Below are 17,726 nucleotides of genomic sequence, written 5' to 3' on the forward strand. Positions count from 1 at the left end.
TGTACACGTGGTCAGGGTCTGGGGACTGTTCTGCTGTTATGTAGACGTGGTCAGGGTCTGGGGACTGTTCTGCTGTTATGTAGACGTGGTCAGGGTCTGAGGTGGACTGTTCTGCTGTTATGTAGACGTGGTCATGGTCTGAGGTGGACTGTTCTGCTGTTATGTAGACGTGGTCAGGGTCTGAGGTGGACTGTTCTTCTGTGATGTAGACGTGGTCAGGGTCTGTTGTGGACTGTTCTACTGTGATGTAGACGTGGTCAGGGTCTGAGGACTGTTCTGCTGTGATGTAGACGTGGTCAGGGTCTATGGACTGTTCTGCTGTGATGTAGACGTGGTCAGGGTCTGGGGACTGTTCTGCCGTGATGTAGACGTGGTCAGGGTCTGGGGACTGTTCTGCCGTGATGTAGACGTGGTCAGGGTCTGGGGACTGTTCTGCCGTGATGTAGACGTGGTCAGGGTCTGGGGACTCTTCTGCTGTTATGTAGACGTGGTCAGGATCTGGGGTGGACTGTTCGGCTGTGATTTACACGTGCTCACGGTCTGAGGACAGTTCTGCTGTGTTGTAGATGTGGTCAGGGTCTGGTGTGGACTGTTCTGCTGTGGTGTAGACGTGGTCAGGGTCTGGGTTGGACTGTTCTGCTGTGTTGTAGATGTGGTCAGGTTCTGGGGACTGTTCTGCTGTGATGTAGACGTGGTCAGGGTCTATGGTGGATGGTTCTGCTGTGATTTAGATGTGGTCACGGTCTGGGGACTGTTCTGCTGTATTGTACACGTGGTCAGGGTCTGGGGTGGACTGTTCTGTTGTGATGTAGATGTGGTCAGGGTCTGGAGACTGTTCTGCTGTGGTGTAGACGTGGTCAGGGTCTGGGGACTGTTCTGCTGTGGTGTAGACGTGGTCAGGGTCTGTGGACTGTTCTGCTGTGATGTAGACTTGGTCAGGGTCTGAGGACTATTCTGCTGCGATGTAGACGTGGTCAGGGTCTGGTGTGGACTGTTCTGCTGCGATGTAGACGTGGTCAGGGTCTGAGGACTGTTGTGCTGTGATGGAGACGTGGTCTGGGGTAGACTGTTCTGCTGTGATGTAGACGTGGTCGGGGTCTGAGGACTGTTCTGCTGTGATGTAGACGTGGTCAGGGTCTATGGTGGATGGTTCTGCTGTGATTTAGACGTGGTCACGGCCTGGGGACTGTTCTGTTGTGATGTAGATGTGGTCAGGGTCTGGGGACAGTTCCGCTGTGAAGTAGACGTGGTCAGGGTCTGGTGTGGACTGTTCTGCTGTGATGTAGACGTGGTCAGGGTCTGGGGTGGACTGTTCTGCTGTGATGTAGACGTGGTCAGGGTCTGGGGTGGACTTTTCTACTGTGATGTAGACGTGGTCAGGGTCTGAGGACTGTTCTGCTGTGATGTAGACGTGGTCAGGGTCTGGGGTGGACTGTTCTACTGTGGTGTAGACGTGGTCAGGGTCTGAGGACTGTTCTGCTGTGATGTAGATGTGGTCACGGTCTGGGGACTGTTCTGCTGTGATGTAGACGTGGTCAGGGTCTATGGACTGTTCTGCTGTGATGTAGACGTGGTCAGGGTCTGGGGACTGTTCTGCTGTGATGTAGACGTGGTCAGGGTCTGGGGTGGACTGTTCTACTGTGATGTAGACGTGGTCAGGGTCTGAGGACTATTCTGCTGTGATGTAGACGTGGTCAGGGTCTGGGGTGGATGGTTCTGCTGTGATGTAGACGTGGTCAGGGTCTGGGGACTGTTCTGCTGTGATGTAGACGTGGTCAGGGTCTATGGACTGTTCTGCTGTGATGTAGACGTGGTCAGGGTCTGGGGACTGTTCTGCTGTGATGTAGACTTGGTCAGGGTCTGGGGACTGTTCTGCTGTGATGTAGACGTGGTCAGGGTCTGGGGACTGTTCTGCCGTGATGTAGACGTGGTCAGGGTCTGGGGACTCTTCTGCTGTGATGTAGACGTGGTCAGGATCTGGGGTGGACTGTTCGGCTGTGATTTAGACGTGGTCACGGTCTGAGGACAGTTCTGCTGTGTTGTAGATGTGGTCAGGGTCTGGTGTGGACTGTTCTGCTGTGGTGTAGACGTGGTCAGGGTCTGGGTTGGACTGTTCTGCTGTGTTGTAGATGTGGTCAGGTTCTGGGGACTGTTCTGCTGTGATGTAGACGTGGTCAGGGTCTATGGTGGATGGTTCTGCTGTGATTTAGATGTGGTCACGGTCTGGGGACTGTTCTGCTGTATTGTACACGTGGTCAGGGTCTGGGGTGGACTGTTCTGATGTAGATGTGGTCAGGGTCTGGGGACTGTTCTGCTGTGGTGTAGACGTGGTCAGGGTCTGGGGTGGACTGTTCTGCTGTGATGTAGACGTGGTCAGGGTCTGAGGACTGTTCTGCTGTGATATACACGTGGTCAGGGTCTGGGGACTGTTCTGCTGTGATGCAGACGTGGTCAGGGTCTGGGGACTGTTCTGCTGTGATGTAGACGTGGTCAGGGTCTGGGGACTGTTCTGCTGTGATGCAGACGTGGTCAGGGTCTGGGGACTGTTCTGCTGTGATGCAGACGTGGTCAGGTTCTGGGGACTGTTTTGCTGTGTTGTACACGTGGTCAGGGTCTGGGGTGGACTGTTCTGATGTAGATGTGGTCAGGGTCTGGGGACAGTTCTGCTGTGAAGTAGACGTGGTCAGGGTCTGGTGTGGACTGTTCTGCTGTGATGTAGACGTGGTCAGGGTCTGGGGTGGACTGTTCTGCTGTGATGTAGACGTGGGCAGGGTCTGGGGTGGACTGTTCTGCTGTGATGTACACTTGGTCAGGGTCTGAGGACTGTTCTGCTGTGATGTAGACGTGGTCAGGGTCTGAAGACTGTTCTGCTGTGATGTAGACGTGGTCAACGTCTGAGGACTGTTCTGCTGTGATGTAGACGTGGTCAGCGTCTGGGGTGGACTGTTCTGCTGTGGTGTAGATGTGGTCAGGGTCTGGGGTGGACTGTTCTGCTGTGATGTAGACGTGGTCAGGGTCTGAGGACTGTTCTGCTAATGTGTAGACGTGGTCAGGGTCTGGGGACTGTTCTGCTGTGGTGTAGACGTGGTCAGGGTCTGAGGACTGTTCTGCTGTGATGTAGACGTGGTCAGGGTCTGGGGTGGACTGTTCTACTGTGATGTAGACGTGGTCAGGGTCATGGGAATGTTCTGCTGTGTTTTACACGTGGTCAGGGTCTGGGGTGGACACTCTGCTGTGCTGTAGACGTGGTCGGGGTCTGGTGTGGACTGTTCTGCTGTGATGTAGACGTGGTCGGGGTCTGAGGACTGTTCTGCTGTGATGTAGACGTATTCAGGGTCTGGGGACTGTTCTGCTGTGATGTAGACGTGGTCAGGGTCTGGGGACTGTTCTGCTGTGATGTAGACGTGGTCAGGGTCTGGTGGGGACTGTTCTGCTGTGATGTAGACGTGGTCAGGGTCTGGTGTGGACTGTTGTGCTGTGATGTAGACGTGGTCTGGGGTAGAGTGTTCTGCTGTGATGTAGACGTGGTCAGGGTCTGGGGTGGACACTCTGCTGTGCTGTAGACGTGGTTGGGGTCTGGTGTGGACTGTTCTGCTGTGATGAGACGGGGGTCAGGGTCTGGGGACTGTTCTGCTGTGATGTAGACTTTGTCAGGGTCTGGGGATGTTCTGCTGTGATGTAGACGTGGTCAGGGTCTGGTGGGGACTGTTCTGCTGTGATGTAGACGTGGTCAGGGTCTGGTGGGGACTGTTCTGCGGTGATGTAGACGTGGTCAGGGTCTGGTGGGGACTGTTCTGCTGTGATGTAGACGTGGTCAGGGTCTGGTGGGGACTGTTCTGCTGTGATGTAGACGTGGTCAGGGTCTGGGGACTGTTCTGCTGTGTTGTACACGTGGTCAGGGTCTGGGGTGGACTGTTTTGCAATGATGTCGACGTGGTCAGGGTCTGGGGACTGTTCTGCTGTGATGTAGACGTGGTCAGGGTCTGGGGTGGACTGTTCTGCTGTGATGTTGACGTGGTCAGGTTCTGGGGACTGTTCTGCTGTGATGTAGACGTGGTCAGGGTCTGGTGTGGACTGTTCTGCTGTGATGTAGACGTGGTCAGGGTCTGAGGACTGTTCTGCTGTGATGTAGACGTGGTCAGGGTCTGGGGTGGACTGTTCTGCTGTGGTGTAGATGTGGTCAGGGTCTGGGGTGGACTGTTCTGCTGTGATGTAGACGTGGTCAGGGTCTGAGGACTGTTCTGCTGATGTGTAGACGTGGTCAGGGTCTGGGGACTGTTCTGCTGTGGTGTAGACGTGGTCAGGGTCTGAGGACTGTTCTGTTGTGGTGTAGACGTGGTCAGGGTCTGGGGACTGTTCTGCTGTGATGTAGACGTGGTCAGGGTCTGGGGTGGATGGTTCTGCTGTGATTTAGACGTGGTCACGGTCTGGGGACTGTTCTGCTGTATTGTACACGTGGTCAGGGTCTGGTGTGGACTGTTCTGTTGTGATGTAGATGTGGTCAGGGTCTGGGGACTGTTCTGCTGTGGTGTAGACGTGGTCAGGGTCTGGGGTGGACTGTTCTGTTGTGATGTAGACGTGGTCAGGGTCTGGGGACTGTTCTGCTGTGATGCAGACGTGGTCAGGGTCTGGGGACTGTTCTGCTGTGATGCAGACGTGGTCAGGGTCTGGGGACTGTTCTGCTGTGATGTAGACGTGGTCAGGGTCCGGGGAATGTTCTGCTGTGTTTTACACGTGGTCAGGGTCTGGGGTGGACTGTTCTGCTGTGATGCAGACGTGGTCAGGGTCTGGGGACTGTTCTGCTGTGATGTAGACGTGGTCAGGGTCTGGGGACTGTTCTGCTGTGATGTAGATGTGGTCAGGCTCTGAGGACTGTTCTGTTGTGATGTAGACGTGGTCAGGGTCTGAGGACTGTTCTGCTGTGGTGTAGACGTGGTCAGGGTCTATGGTGGATGGTTCTGCTGTGATTTAGACGTGGTCACGGTCTGGGGACTGTTCTGCTGTGATGTAGACGTGGTCAGGGTCTGGGGACTGTTCTGCTGTGATGTAGACGTGGTCAGGGTCTGGGGACTGTTCTGCTGTGATGTAGACGTGGTTAGGGTCTGGGGACTGTTCTGCTGTAATGTAGACGTGGTCAGGGTCTGGGGTGGACTGTTCTGTTGTGATGTAGATGTGGTCAGGGTCTGGGGACTGTTCTGCTGTGAAGTAGACGTGGTCAGGGTCTGGGGTGGACTGTTCTGCTGTGATGTAGACGTGGTCAGGGTCTGGGGACTGTTCTGCTGTGATGTAGACGTGGTCAGGGTCTGGGGACTGTTCTGTTGTGATGTAGACGTGGTCCGGGTCTGGGGACTGTTCTGCTGTTATGTAGACGTGGTCAGGGTCTCAGGTGGACTGTTCTGCTGTAATGTAGACGTGGTCAGGTTCTGGGGACTGTTCTGCTGTGTTGTACACGTGGTCAGGGTCTGGGGTGGACTGTTCTGTTGTGATGTAGACGTGGTCAGGGTCTGGGGACAGTTCTGCTGTGAAGTAGACGTGGTCAGGTTCTGGTGTGGACTGTTCTGCTGTGATGTAGACGTGGTCAGGGTCTGGGGTGGAATGTTCTGCTGTGATGTACACTTGGTCAGGGTCTGGGGACTGTTCTGCTGTGATGCAGACGTGGTCAGGGTCTGGGTACTGTTCTACTGTGTTTTACATGTGGTCAGGGTCTGAGGACTGTTCTGCTGTGGTGTAGATGTGGTCAGGGTCTGGGGTGGACTGTTCTGCTGTGATGTAGACGTGGTCAGGGTCTGAGGACTGTGCTGCTGATGTGTAGACGTGGTCAGGGTCTGGGGACTGTTCTGCTGTGGTGTAGACGTGGTCAGGGTCTGGGGTGGACTGTTCTACTGTGATGTAGACGTGGTCAGGGTCTGAGGACTGTTCTGCTGTGATGTAGATGTGGTCAGGGTCTGGGGACTGTTCTGCTGTGATGTAGACGTGGTCAGGGTCTGGGGTGGACTGTTCTGCTGTGATGTAGACGTTGTCAGGGTCTTTGGACTGTTCTGCTGTGATGTAGACGTGGTCAGGGTCTGGGGTGGACTGTTCTGCTGTGATGTAGACGTTGTCAGGGTCTTTGGACTGTTCTGCTGTGATGTAGACGTGGTCAGGGTCTGGGGACTGTTCTGCTGTGGTGTAGACGTGGTCAAAACCTGGGGACTGTTCTGCTGTGATGTAGACTTGGTCAGGGTCTGGGGACTGTTTTGCTGTGTTGTACACGTGGTCAGGGTCTGAGGTGGACTGTTCTGCTGTGATGTAGACGTGGTCAGGGTCTGGTGGGGACAGTTCTGCTGTGATTTAGACGTGGTCACGGTTTTAGGACAGTTCTGCTGTGATGTAGACGTGGTCAGGGTCTGGTGTGGACTGTTCTGCTGCGATTTAGAAGTGGTCAGGGTCAAAGGACTGTTGTGCTGTGATGTAGACGTGGTAAGGGTCTGAGGACTGTTGTGCTGTGATGTAGACGTGGTCTGGGGTAGACTGTTCTGCTGTGCTGTAGACGTGGTCGGGGTCTGGTGTGGACTGTTCTGCTGTGATGTAGACGTGGTCAGGGTCTGGGGACTGTTCTGCTGTGATGTAGACGTGGTCAGGGTCTGGGGACTGTTCTGCTGTGATGTAGACGTGGTCAGGGTCTGGTGGGGACTGTTCTGCTGTGATGTAGACGTGGTCAGGGTCTGGTGGGGACTGTTCTGCTGTGATGTAGACGTGGTCAGGGTCTGGTGGGGACTGTTCTGCTGTGATGTAGACGTGGTCAGGGTCTGAGGACTGTTCTGTTGTGGTGTAGACGTGGTCAGGGTCTGGGGACTGTTCTGCTGTGATGTAGACGTGGTCAGGGTCTGGTGGGGACTGTTCTGCTGTGATGTAGACGTGGTCAGGGTGTGGGGTGGACTTTTCTACTGTGATGTAGACGTGGTCAGGGTCTGAGGACTGTTCTGCTGTGATGTAGACGTGGTCAGGGTCTGGGGTGGACTGTTCTGCTGTGGTGAGGTCAGGGTCTGGTGTGGACTGTTCTGCTGTGGTGTAGACGTGGTCAGGGTCTGGGGACTGTTCTGCTGTGGTGTAGACGTGGTCAGGGTCTGAGGACTGTTCTGCTGTGATGTAGACGTGGTCAGGGTCTGGGGACTGTTCTGCTGTGATGTAGACGTGGTCAGGGTCTGGGGTGGACTGTTCTGCTGTGATGTAGACGTTGTCAGGGTCTTTGGACTGTTCTGCTGTGATGTAGACGTGGTCAGGGTCTTGTGTGAACTGTTCTGCTGTGTTGTAGACGTGGTCGGGGTCTGGTGTGGACTGTTCTGCTGTGATTAACGGGGTCAGGGTCTGGGGACTGTTCTGCTGTGGTGTAGACGTGGTCAGAACCTGGGGACTGTTCTGCTGTGATGTAGACTTGGTCAGGGTCTGGGGACTGTTTTGCTGTGTTGTACACGTGGTCAGGGTCTGAGGTGGACTGTTCTGCTGTGATGTAGACGTGGTCAGGGTCTGGTGGGGACAGTTCTGCTGTGATTTAGACGTGGTCACGGTCTGGGGACTGTTCTGCTGTGATGTAGATGTGGTCAGGGTCTGGGGACTGTTCTGCTGTGATGTAGACGTGGTCAGGGTCTGGGGACTGTTCTGCTGTAATGTAGACGTGGTCAGGGTCTGGGGTGGATGGTTCTTCTGTGATGTAGACGTGGTCATGGTCTTGGGACTGTTCTGCTGTGATGTAGACGTGGTCAGGGTCTGGGGACTGTTCTGCTGTGGTGTAGACGTGGTCAGGGTCTGGGGACTGTTCTGCTGTGATGTAGACGTGGTTGGGGTCTGGTGTGGACTGTTCTGCTGTGATGTAGACATGGTCGGGGTCTGAGGACTGTTCTGCTGTGGTGTAGACGTGGTCAGGGTCTGGGGACTGTTCTGCTGTGATGTAGACGTGGTTGGGGTCTGGTGTGGACTGTTCTGCTGTGATGTAGACATGGTCGGGGTCTGAGGACTGTTCTGCTGTGGTGTAGACGGGGTCAGGGTCTGGGGTGGACTGTTCTGCTGTGCTGTAGACGTGGTCGGGGTCTGGTGTGGACTGTTCTGCTGTGATGTAGACGTGGTAGGGGTCTGAGGACTGTTCTGTTGTGATGTAGACGTGGTCAGGGTCTGAGGACTGTTCTGTTGTGATGTAGACGTGGTCAGGGTCTTGGGGATGTTCTGCTGTGTTGTACACGTGGTCAGGGTCTGGGGTGGACTGTTCTGCTGTGATGTATACTTGGTCAGGGTCTGAGGACTATTCTTCTGTGATGTAGACGTGGTCAGGGTCTGGTGGGGACTGTTCTGTTGTTATGTAGACGTGGTCAGGGTCTGGTGGGGACTGTTCTGCTGTGATGTAGATGTGGTCAGGGTCTGGTGGGGACTGTTCTGCTGTGATGTAGATGTGGTCAGGGTCTGGGGACTGTTCTGCTGTGTTGTACACGTGGTCAGGGTCTGGTGGGGACTGTTTTGCAGTGATGTAGACGTGGTCAGGATCTATGGTGGATGGTTCTGCTGTGATTTAGACGTGGTCATGGTCTGGGGACTGTTCTGCTGTGATGTAGACGTGGTCAGAGTTTGAGGACTGTTCTGCTGTGGTGTAGACATGGTCAGAGTTTGAGGACTGTTCTGCTGTAATGTAGACGTGGTCAGGGTCTGGTGGGGACTGTTCTGCTGTGATGTAGACGTGGTCAGGGTCTGGGGACTGTTCTGCTGTGATGCAGACGTGGTCACGGTCTGGGGACTGTTCTGCTGTGATGTAGACGTGGTCACGGTCTGGGGACTGTTCTGCTGTGGTGTAGACATGGTCAGAGTTTGAGGACTGTTCTGCTGTAATGTAGACGTGGTCAGGGTCTGGGGTGGACTGTTCTGTTGTGATGTAGATGTGGTCAGGGTCTGGGGACTGTTCTGCTGTGAAGTAGACGTGGTCAGGGTCTGGGGTGGACTGTTCTGCTGTGATGTACTCTTGGTCAGGGTCTGAGGACTGTTCTGCTGTGATGTAGACGTGGTCAGGGTCTGAGGACTGTTCTGCTGTGATGTAGACGTGGTCGGGGTCTGGTGTGGACTGTTCTGCTGTGATGTAGACGTGGTCGGGGTCTGAGGACTGTTCTGCTGTGATGTAGACGTGGTCAGGGTCTGGGGTGGACTGTTCTGCTGTGCTGTAGACGTGGTCGGGGTCTGGTGTGGACTGTTCTGCTGTGATGTAGACGTGGTCGGGATCTGAGGACTGTTCTGCTGTGATGTAGACGGGGTCAGGGTCTGGGGACTGTTCTGCTGTGATGTAGACGTGGTCAGGGTCTGAGGTGGACTGTTCTGCTGTGATGTAGACGTGGTCAGGGTCTGGGGTGGACTGTTCTGCTGTGATGTAGACGTGGTCAGGGTCTGGGGTGGACTGTTCTGCTGTGGTGTAGACGTGGTCAGGGTCTGAGGTGGACTGTTCTGCTGTGATGTAGACGTGGTCAGGGTCTGGGGTGGACTGTTCTGCTGTGGTGTAGACGTGGTCAGGGTCTGAGGTGGACTGTTCTGCTGTGGTGTAGACGTGGTCGGGGTCTGAGGACTGTTCTGCTGTGATGTAGACGTGGTCACTGCCTGGGGACTGTTCTGCTGTGATGTAGACGTGGTCAGGGTCTGGGGTGGACTGTTCTGCTGTGGTGTAGACGTGGTCGGGGTCTGAGGACTGTTCTGCTGTGATGTAGACGTGGTCAGGGTCTGGGGTGGACTGTTCTGCTGTGGTGTAGACGTGGTCAGGGTCTGGTGGGGACTGTTCTGCTGTGATGTAGACGTGGTCAGGGTCTGGGGTGGACTTTTCTACTGTGATGTAGACGTGGTCAGGGTCTGAGGACTGTTCTGCTGTGATGTAGACGTGGTCAGGGTCTGGGGTGGACTGTTCTGCTGTGGTGAGGTCAGGGTCTGGTGTGGACTGTTCTGCTGTGGTGTAGACGTGGTCAGGGTCTGGGGACTGTTCTGCTGTGGTGTAGACGTGGTCAGGGTCTGAGGACTGTTCTGCTGTGATGTAGATGTGGTCAGGGTCTGGGGACTGTTCTGCTGTGATGTAGACGTGGTCAGGGTCTGGGGTGGACTGTTCTGCTGTGATGTAGACGTTGTCAGGGTCTTTGGACTGTTCTGCTGTGATGTAGACGTGGTCAGGGTCTTGTGTGAACTGTTCTGCTGTGTTGTAGACGTGGTCGGGGTCTGGTGTGGACTGTTCTGCTGTGATTAACGGGGTCAGGGTCTGGGGACTGTTCTGCTGTGGTGTAGACGTGGTCAGAACCTGGGGACTGTTCTGCTGTGATGTAGACTTGGTCAGGGTCTGGGGACTGTTTTGCTGTGTTGTACACGTGGTCAGGGTCTGAGGTGGACTGTTCTGCTGTGATGTAGACGTGGTCAGGGTCTGGTGGGGACAGTTCTGCTGTGATTTAGACGTGGTCACGGTCTGGGGACTGTTCTGCTGTGATGTAGATGTGGTCAGGGTCTGGGGACTGTTCTGCTGTGATGTAGACGTGGTCAGGGTCTGGGGACTGTTCTGCTGTAATGTAGACGTGGTCAGGGTCTGGGGTGGATGGTTCTTCTGTGATGTAGACGTGGTCATGGTCTTGGGACTGTTCTGCTGTGATGTAGACGTGGTCAGGGTCTGGGGACTGTTCTGCTGTGGTGTAGACGTGGTCAGGGTCTGAGGACTGTTCTGCTGTGATGTAGATGTGGTCGGGGTCTGGTGTGGACTGTTCTGCTGTGATGTAGACATGGTCGGGGTCTGAGGACTGTTCTGCTGTGGTGTAGACGGGGTCAGGGTCTGGGGTGGACTGTTCTGCTGTGCTGTAGACGTGGTCGGGGTCTGGTGTGGACTGTTCTGCTGTGATGTAGACGTGGTAGGGGTCTGAGGACTGTTCTGTTGTGATGTAGACGTGGTCAGGGTCTGAGGACTGTTCTGTTGTGATGTAGACGTGGTCAGGGTCTTGGGGATGTTCTGCTGTGTTGTACACGTGGTCAGGGTCTGGGGTGGACTGTTCTGCTGTGATGTATACTTGGTCAGGGTCTGAGGACTATTCTTCTGTGATGTAGACGTGGTCAGGGTCTGGTGGGGACTGTTCTGTTGTTATGTAGACGTGGTCAGGGTCTGGTGGGGACTGTTCTGCTGTGATGTAGATGTGGTCAGGGTCTGGTGGGGACTGTTCTGCTGTGATGTAGATGTGGTCAGGGTCTGGGGACTGTTCTGCTGTGTTGTACACGTGGTCAGGGTCTGGTGGGGACTGTTTTGCAGTGATGTAGACGTGGTCAGGATCTATGGTGGATGGTTCTGCTGTGATTTAGACGTGGTCATGGTCTGGGGACTGTTCTGCTGTGATGTAGACGTGGTCAGAGTTTGAGGACTGTTCTGCTGTGGTGTAGACATGGTCAGAGTTTGAGGACTGTTCTGCTGTAATGTAGACGTGGTCAGGGTCTGGTGGGGACTGTTCTGCTGTGATGTAGACGTGGTCAGGGTCTGGGGACTGTTCTGCTGTGATGCAGACGTGGTCACGGTCTGGGGACTGTTCTGCTGTGATGTAGACGTGGTCACGGTCTGGGGACTGTTCTGCTGTGGTGTAGACATGGTCAGAGTTTGAGGACTGTTCTGCTGTAATGTAGACGTGGTCAGGGTCTGGGGTGGACTGTTCTGTTGTGATGTAGATGTGGTCAGGGTCTGGGGACTGTTCTGCTGTGAAGTAGACGTGGTCAGGGTCTGGGGTGGACTGTTCTGCTGTGATGTACTCTTGGTCAGGGTCTGAGGACTGTTCTGCTGTGATGTAGACGTGGTCAGGGTCTGGTGTGGACTGTTCTGCTGTGATGTAGACGTGGTCAGGGTCTGAGGACTGTTCTGCTGTGATGTAGACGTGGTCGGGGTCTGTGGACTGTTCTGCTGTGATGTAGACGGGGTCAGGGTCTGGGGTGGACTGTTCTGCTGTGATGTAGACGTGGTCGGGATCTGAGGACTGTTCTGCTGTGATGTAGACGGGGTCAGGGTCTGGGGACTGTTCTGCTGTGATGTAGACGTGGTCAGGGTCTGTGGGGTGGGACTGTTCTGCTGTGGTGTAGACGTGGTCGGGGTCTGAGGACTGTTCTGCTGTGATGTAGACGTGGTCAGGGTCTGGGGTGGACTGTTCTGCTGTGGTGTAGACGTGGTCGGGGTCTGAGGACTGTTCTGCTGTGATGTAGACGTGGTCAGGGTCTGGGGTGGACTGTTCTGCTGTGGTGTAGACGTGGTCAGGGTCTGGGGTGGACTGTTCTGCTGTGATGTAGACGTGGTTAGGGTCTGGGGACTGTTCTGCTGTGATGTAGACGTGGTCAGGGTCTGGGGTGGACTGTTCTGCTGTGATGTACTCTTGGTCAGGGTCTGAGGACTGTTCTGCTGTGTTTTACATGTGGTCAGGGTCTGGGAACTGTTCTGCTGTGATGTAGACGTGGTCAGGGTCTGGGGTGGCCTGTTCTCCTGTGATGTCGAGACTTTAGTCGGGAGCTGAGATGGGCTTTTCTGCTGGCTTCTCTGCAGGTGTGGCCACCTCTCTAGTGTGTTGTTCTCTGTCATATGCCATCCCCCTCACCTGCTTCTCCAGCAGTATGATCCTCTCCCTCCATCCCCCTCACCTCCAGCAGTCTGATCCTCTCCCTCATCCCCCTCACCTTCTACTCCAGCAGTCTGATCCTCTCCCTCCATCCCCCTCACCTTCTACTCCAGCAGTCTGATCCTCTCCCTCCATCCCCCTCCCCTTCTCCTCCAGCAGTCTGATCCTCTCCCTCATCCCCCTCAACCTCTCCTCCAGCAGTCTGATCCTCTCCCTCCATCCCCCTCACCTTCTACTCCAGCAGTCTGATCCTCTCCCTCCCTCCATCCCCCTCACCCTCTACTCCAGCAGTCTGATCCTCTCCCTCCATCCCCCTCACCTTCTACTCCAGCAGTCTGATCCTCTCCTCTAGTGCTCTGTTATTCTCCTGCTTCTGCTTTTCCTCCTGTGGAAGTTGTCTCACTACAGTCCTGAGTGCAGATTTGTCTCTCTCCACCTCCAGCTCTCTGTCTGGTTGAGGGTGTTGTTGAGCTGGATATTTTTTTGTGCTGACTGGAGTGTGTTCACCTGCTGTTCCAGCTTCACCTGCCTTACCTCCAGCTAGGTAAATGTATCCTTCATTTCAATGAGGGAGTAAGTAGTACTCTGTGCTGGGAGATTGACTTTCCACTTGCGGTTGCTCATCTGTGTGGTTATATAATGAAGAGGTCTGGTCTGACCCGCTCGGGGTATTTTTCTCAAGGGAGAGGTTCTCCTCCTGAGCTAATTCTTTGATTAGGTGAAAGTCCAGCTGAAACTGTTTGGGTTTGCCCTGTACCAGTACTGTTCCAGACTTAGAGATTTATATTAGTTGACTCAGAGTCCTCGTTGTCTAGTATCCTGACTTTCCACCCCTCGGTAACACCCCCCCCCCCCCAACAGAGGGGTAGTGTGCTAAAATAGCACTGTGCCATGCCAGGGGATGGTCTGTGTGAGATGAGTTTGCTGATGTTCCCATTTTTATAATAGTCAGCAAAAGGTGTCTCTTGATTTTCCATAAGGAGCTTCATTTTGTTTGCCCCCGGAGTTGCGTGGTGCAGAACGCACCAACCTCTGAACGTAACGTAACTCCTTCTTCATCACAATGTCTGAGTGGGTGGAATATTTCAGTTTGTCCATGATGTATAAGCCGAGGAACTTAAAACGTTCCACCTTCTCCACTGCTGTCCCGTTGATGTGGATAGAGGGTGCTCCCTCTGCTGTTTCCTGAAGTCCATGATCGTCTCCTTTGTTTTGTTGACATTGAGTGAGAGGTTGTTTTGCTGACACCACACTCCGAGTGCCCTCACCTCCTCCCTGTAGGCTGTCTAGTTGTTGTTGGTAATCAAGCCTACTACTGTTGTGTCATCTGCAAACTTGATGACTGAGTTGGATGCGTGCATGGCCATGCAGTCATGGGTGAATAGGGAGTACAGGAGGGGGCTGAGCACGCACCCTTGTGGGGCCCCAGTGTTGAGGGTCAGCGAAGTGGAGATGTTGTTACCTACCTTCACCACCCGGGGGCGGCCCATCAGGAAGTCCAGGACCCAATTGCATAGGGCGGGATTGAGACCCAGGGCCTCAAGCTTAATGATGAGCTTGGAGGGTACTCTAGCCTTTAGCTCGGTGCGGAGGTTGCCTGTAATTCATGGCTTCTTGTTGGGATATATACGTACGGTCACTGTGGGGACGACATCGCCGATGCACTTATTGATGAAGCCGTTGACTGAGGTGGTATACTCCTCAATGCCATTGGATGAATCCCAGAACATATTCCAGTCTATGCTAACAAAACAGTCTTGTGGCTCTCTCTCTCTCTCTCCTCCACAGGAATAATAACTGGTGCCTGTGTGAACTCCTCTGAAGGAGGCCGCTGTGAGATGGAGGGTTGGTGCCCTGCTGAGAATGACAAAGTCATAATGTAAGACCTCTCATTTTCTCTTTCTCTCTCTCACTCGCTCACGAAGAAAGCTGCTTCAAATACACCATAATATCATGAGCATATGACATGTCATGTTTACAACTTGTGCATCCCACCTACCTAAGTCTTTCTTCTCTCTCTCTCTCTCTTCTCTCCCTTACCCTTTCTCAGGCAACCAATGATGGAGGTGGAAAACTTCACCATCTTCATCAAGAACAGTATCCGCTTCCCTATGTTCAACGTCACCAGGTGAGTCCCACACACCTCTCATTTCTGGGGCTGTATTGGGGAAGACCTTTATGATGTTGTGCTAGAGTACTTTCAGGAGGTCTCACTCCAACTTTCTTGTCAAGGCGTTGCCCTCTCTTTTCTGCCGAAGAAGGGGATTTGGCTCTGTCACTCAAATTTGTACCTTCTCTCTCCCACAGAGGGAACTTCCCGTCATCGCTGAATACAACTTATATCAGGAGCTGTACATATGACCCGGAGCACAACCGCCACTGTCCCATCTTTAAGGTGGGAGATGTGCTGCGCTATACTGGACAGAACTTCTCCACCATCGCTCAGACAGTGAGACCCATCTCCTCCCCTCTTCATCATCATCTCCTCTATCTCCATGTCTCTCCCCCAAAAGTCTCCCATCTTTCTTTTCTCTCCTCTCCCTCTCTCTTATATTCTGCTTTCTCAACCTCTCTCTTTCCCACTTCTCCCTCTCCATTTCATATATCTCCAGTCCCACCTGCTTGTCCCTACATTTCCTCTTCCCCCTCCTCACCTATCTGCCCTTCTCTTCTTTTCCCTCCCTCTGTCTCCCTCTATCAGGGTGGAGAGATCGGGATCAATATTGAATGGGAGTGTAATCTGGATGAGTCAGAAGAAAGATGTGAACCACATTACTCCTTTACGCGACTTGATGCTGTGTTTCAGAAGAACGCCATCTCTCAGGGATACAACTTCAGGTACTGTAACCCCTTTCAGTTTAGTACTGTTCAAGAGACTCCCCCTCTTTCTTCCTCCTTCTCCCCATCCTCTTTCTTTTCCCCTCTCCATCCTTCTTACCCCCCTCCTCCTCTCGTTTTATTTCTGTGTTCATTGACACTGTCTCCCCCTCTCTCACCATCCACAGATTTGCCAAATATTACAAAACGGAGAACGGGATGGAGAATCGGACGGACTTCCGCACTCTCCACAAGGCCTACGCTATCCGCTTTGACATCCTGGTCACTGGGCTTGTGAGTGTGGATTAGGGTGTGTGTGCGTGTACCTGTTATCTGTGTATTATACGGGTTTCATCTGTCTTTGTCCTTTCAGGCAGGGAAGTTCAACACAGTTCCTACTCTGATCAACCTAGTGGCAGCCTTTACCTCTGTGGGACTGGTAAGGCTTCTGTACTCAGACTGTATGCTTTAAAAGGAGGTCATGCAATACGTTTTGAATGTTACCTCCATTAACCCTAGAATCGAGGCAAGTATTTCAGGATTTATTTTGGTCAACTTGTGTAACTGTCTTTGTTCTGATATGCTGCAGGGTACGGTCCTTTGTGATATCATCCTCCTGAACTTCCTGAAGGGGGCGGACCAATACAAGGCCAAGAAATTTGAAGAGGTATTTTTTTAATTACTCAGATAAAAGCATATTTTTTGTGTGTTAAACTGTACGTCATTTGTGTGTGGGAGAGAGAGGTGAAGAGCATCTCGAGACAGTCTTATTCTCTCTCTCTCTCTCTCTCTCTCTCGCTTCCTCTCCCTAGGTTTCTGAGTCACAGATACAGATATTACTCTCCCAAGAAAGTTGCAGCCAGCTGTCAATCAAACCAGAGGAGAAGATTTCAGATGACTCGGGAGCTGCCTCCCTTTACCTGGACCAGCAGCTTTGAGTGACAGTCCACTTCAACCAATCGGCAGACAGGATCCGCCCCCACTTCCTTATTTTATTAGCAGCAGTTGATAAGTCCCATGTTCATGTGAGGGAAGGTAACGATTTAACATCAGAGGAACTTTTTAAAAAAAATTAAAAATATGTTTTAAAATCTTTTGGTGCAAACTATTTCTGAACTCTACTGTAGCTTAAAATATCTTTATAAACAGTTACTTCAATATACATAAAAGCTCTGCCCTGGTCCCATTGCTTTTGTACATATACTATGTAGTTCATATGTTACATTTACCTGGCCTCATCCCTTTCTTCATCTCTGTCTTGCTCTCATAACCTCCATTTGTGATGTTCTATAACGATGGGGGGGATTAAAGGGGTATGAGAAGAGATGACGTGGTTCTAGAATCTTCTTGGACCCCCAAAAAACAACAGTAACCAGTAAATAAATGTCGGAATTGACTGAATCGCGCCTGCTGTATTTTGTGTGTGTCTGTATCTGATTCTATTGCAATACACACCCAATATATACACACACATGCACACACAAAACACACACACACGCAAAACCTGTGCACTCCTCCCACCACGGACCCATCACAGCACTAATAGATCAGCTTAAGAGCATCTTAAAAGGATACTTCGGGATTTTGGCATTTATCTACGTACTTGTGTGTCAGATTAATTCCTGGATACCATTTTAGTGTCTCTGTGTCCAGTAGGAAGGAAGTTAGAGGTCATTTCGTGAACCAATGCTAACTAGCAGTAGTGCAATGACAGGAAGTCTAGGTGGACCAGGTGGACAGGGCTGGTCTGCCAGTTACATGGACGATGACCCAACTTGGGAGGGGAGGAGGTTTTGGCGGGTGGAATAGTGGAAAACAATATCAAATATCATGGTACAGTTATATGGACACTCAATCATCATGGTACTTTTAATGGTAAGTTTACAAACATTATGATAAATTGAATTGAAACTTGTGTCTCATGGTAAATGGGGAAATAAGTATAGCCAGTTGTAATTGTAATGGCTTAGCAGAGAATAAGAAAAGACGATCAGTATTTACCTGGCTAAAAGAGAAGGAATATAATATATATTGTTTACAGGAAACTCATTCGACAATATTAGATGAAGTTATACTTCTCCCATGCGAGAATATATAAATTAACAATCATTTTGATCCGAATGTGCTAATTGTCTGTTTGGCACAATTTGCACATTCGATCAAAATTATTGTTAATTAATATCGTTATTAGTGACCTAAAACAGGGAATTTTATTAGCATTAAATGTCAGGAATTGTGAAAAATGTAGTTTAAATGTGTTTGGCTAAGGTGTATGTAAACTTCCGAAATCAACTG

The 17,726-nt window shown here is 52.3% G+C and overlaps 1 protein-coding gene across 1 annotated transcript in view; it reads left to right on the forward strand.

The window, feature by feature from the left end:
* LOC106611683 (P2X purinoceptor 3) overlaps window positions 1-16,832 on the forward strand; it is a 71,853-nt gene extending 55,021 nt beyond the window's left edge. Inside the window, exons 5-12 of the mRNA XM_014212134.2 lie at window positions 14,403-14,493; window positions 14,665-14,742; window positions 14,922-15,063; window positions 15,316-15,452; window positions 15,620-15,725; window positions 15,805-15,870; window positions 16,021-16,098; window positions 16,244-16,832. Coding sequence (XP_014067609.1) covers window positions 14,403-14,493; window positions 14,665-14,742; window positions 14,922-15,063; window positions 15,316-15,452; window positions 15,620-15,725; window positions 15,805-15,870; window positions 16,021-16,098; window positions 16,244-16,369 — 824 coding nt within the window. The 3' untranslated portion in view covers window positions 16,370-16,832. The remainder of the gene's footprint in view (window positions 1-14,402; window positions 14,494-14,664; window positions 14,743-14,921; window positions 15,064-15,315; window positions 15,453-15,619; window positions 15,726-15,804; window positions 15,871-16,020; window positions 16,099-16,243) is intronic.
* Window positions 16,833-17,726: the final 894 nt, after the last annotated feature.

This window comes from Salmo salar, chromosome ssa09 (genome assembly GCF_905237065.1).
Source record: "Salmo salar chromosome ssa09, Ssal_v3.1, whole genome shotgun sequence".
In the NCBI taxonomy this organism is placed as follows: domain Eukaryota; kingdom Metazoa; phylum Chordata; class Actinopteri; order Salmoniformes; family Salmonidae; genus Salmo; species Salmo salar.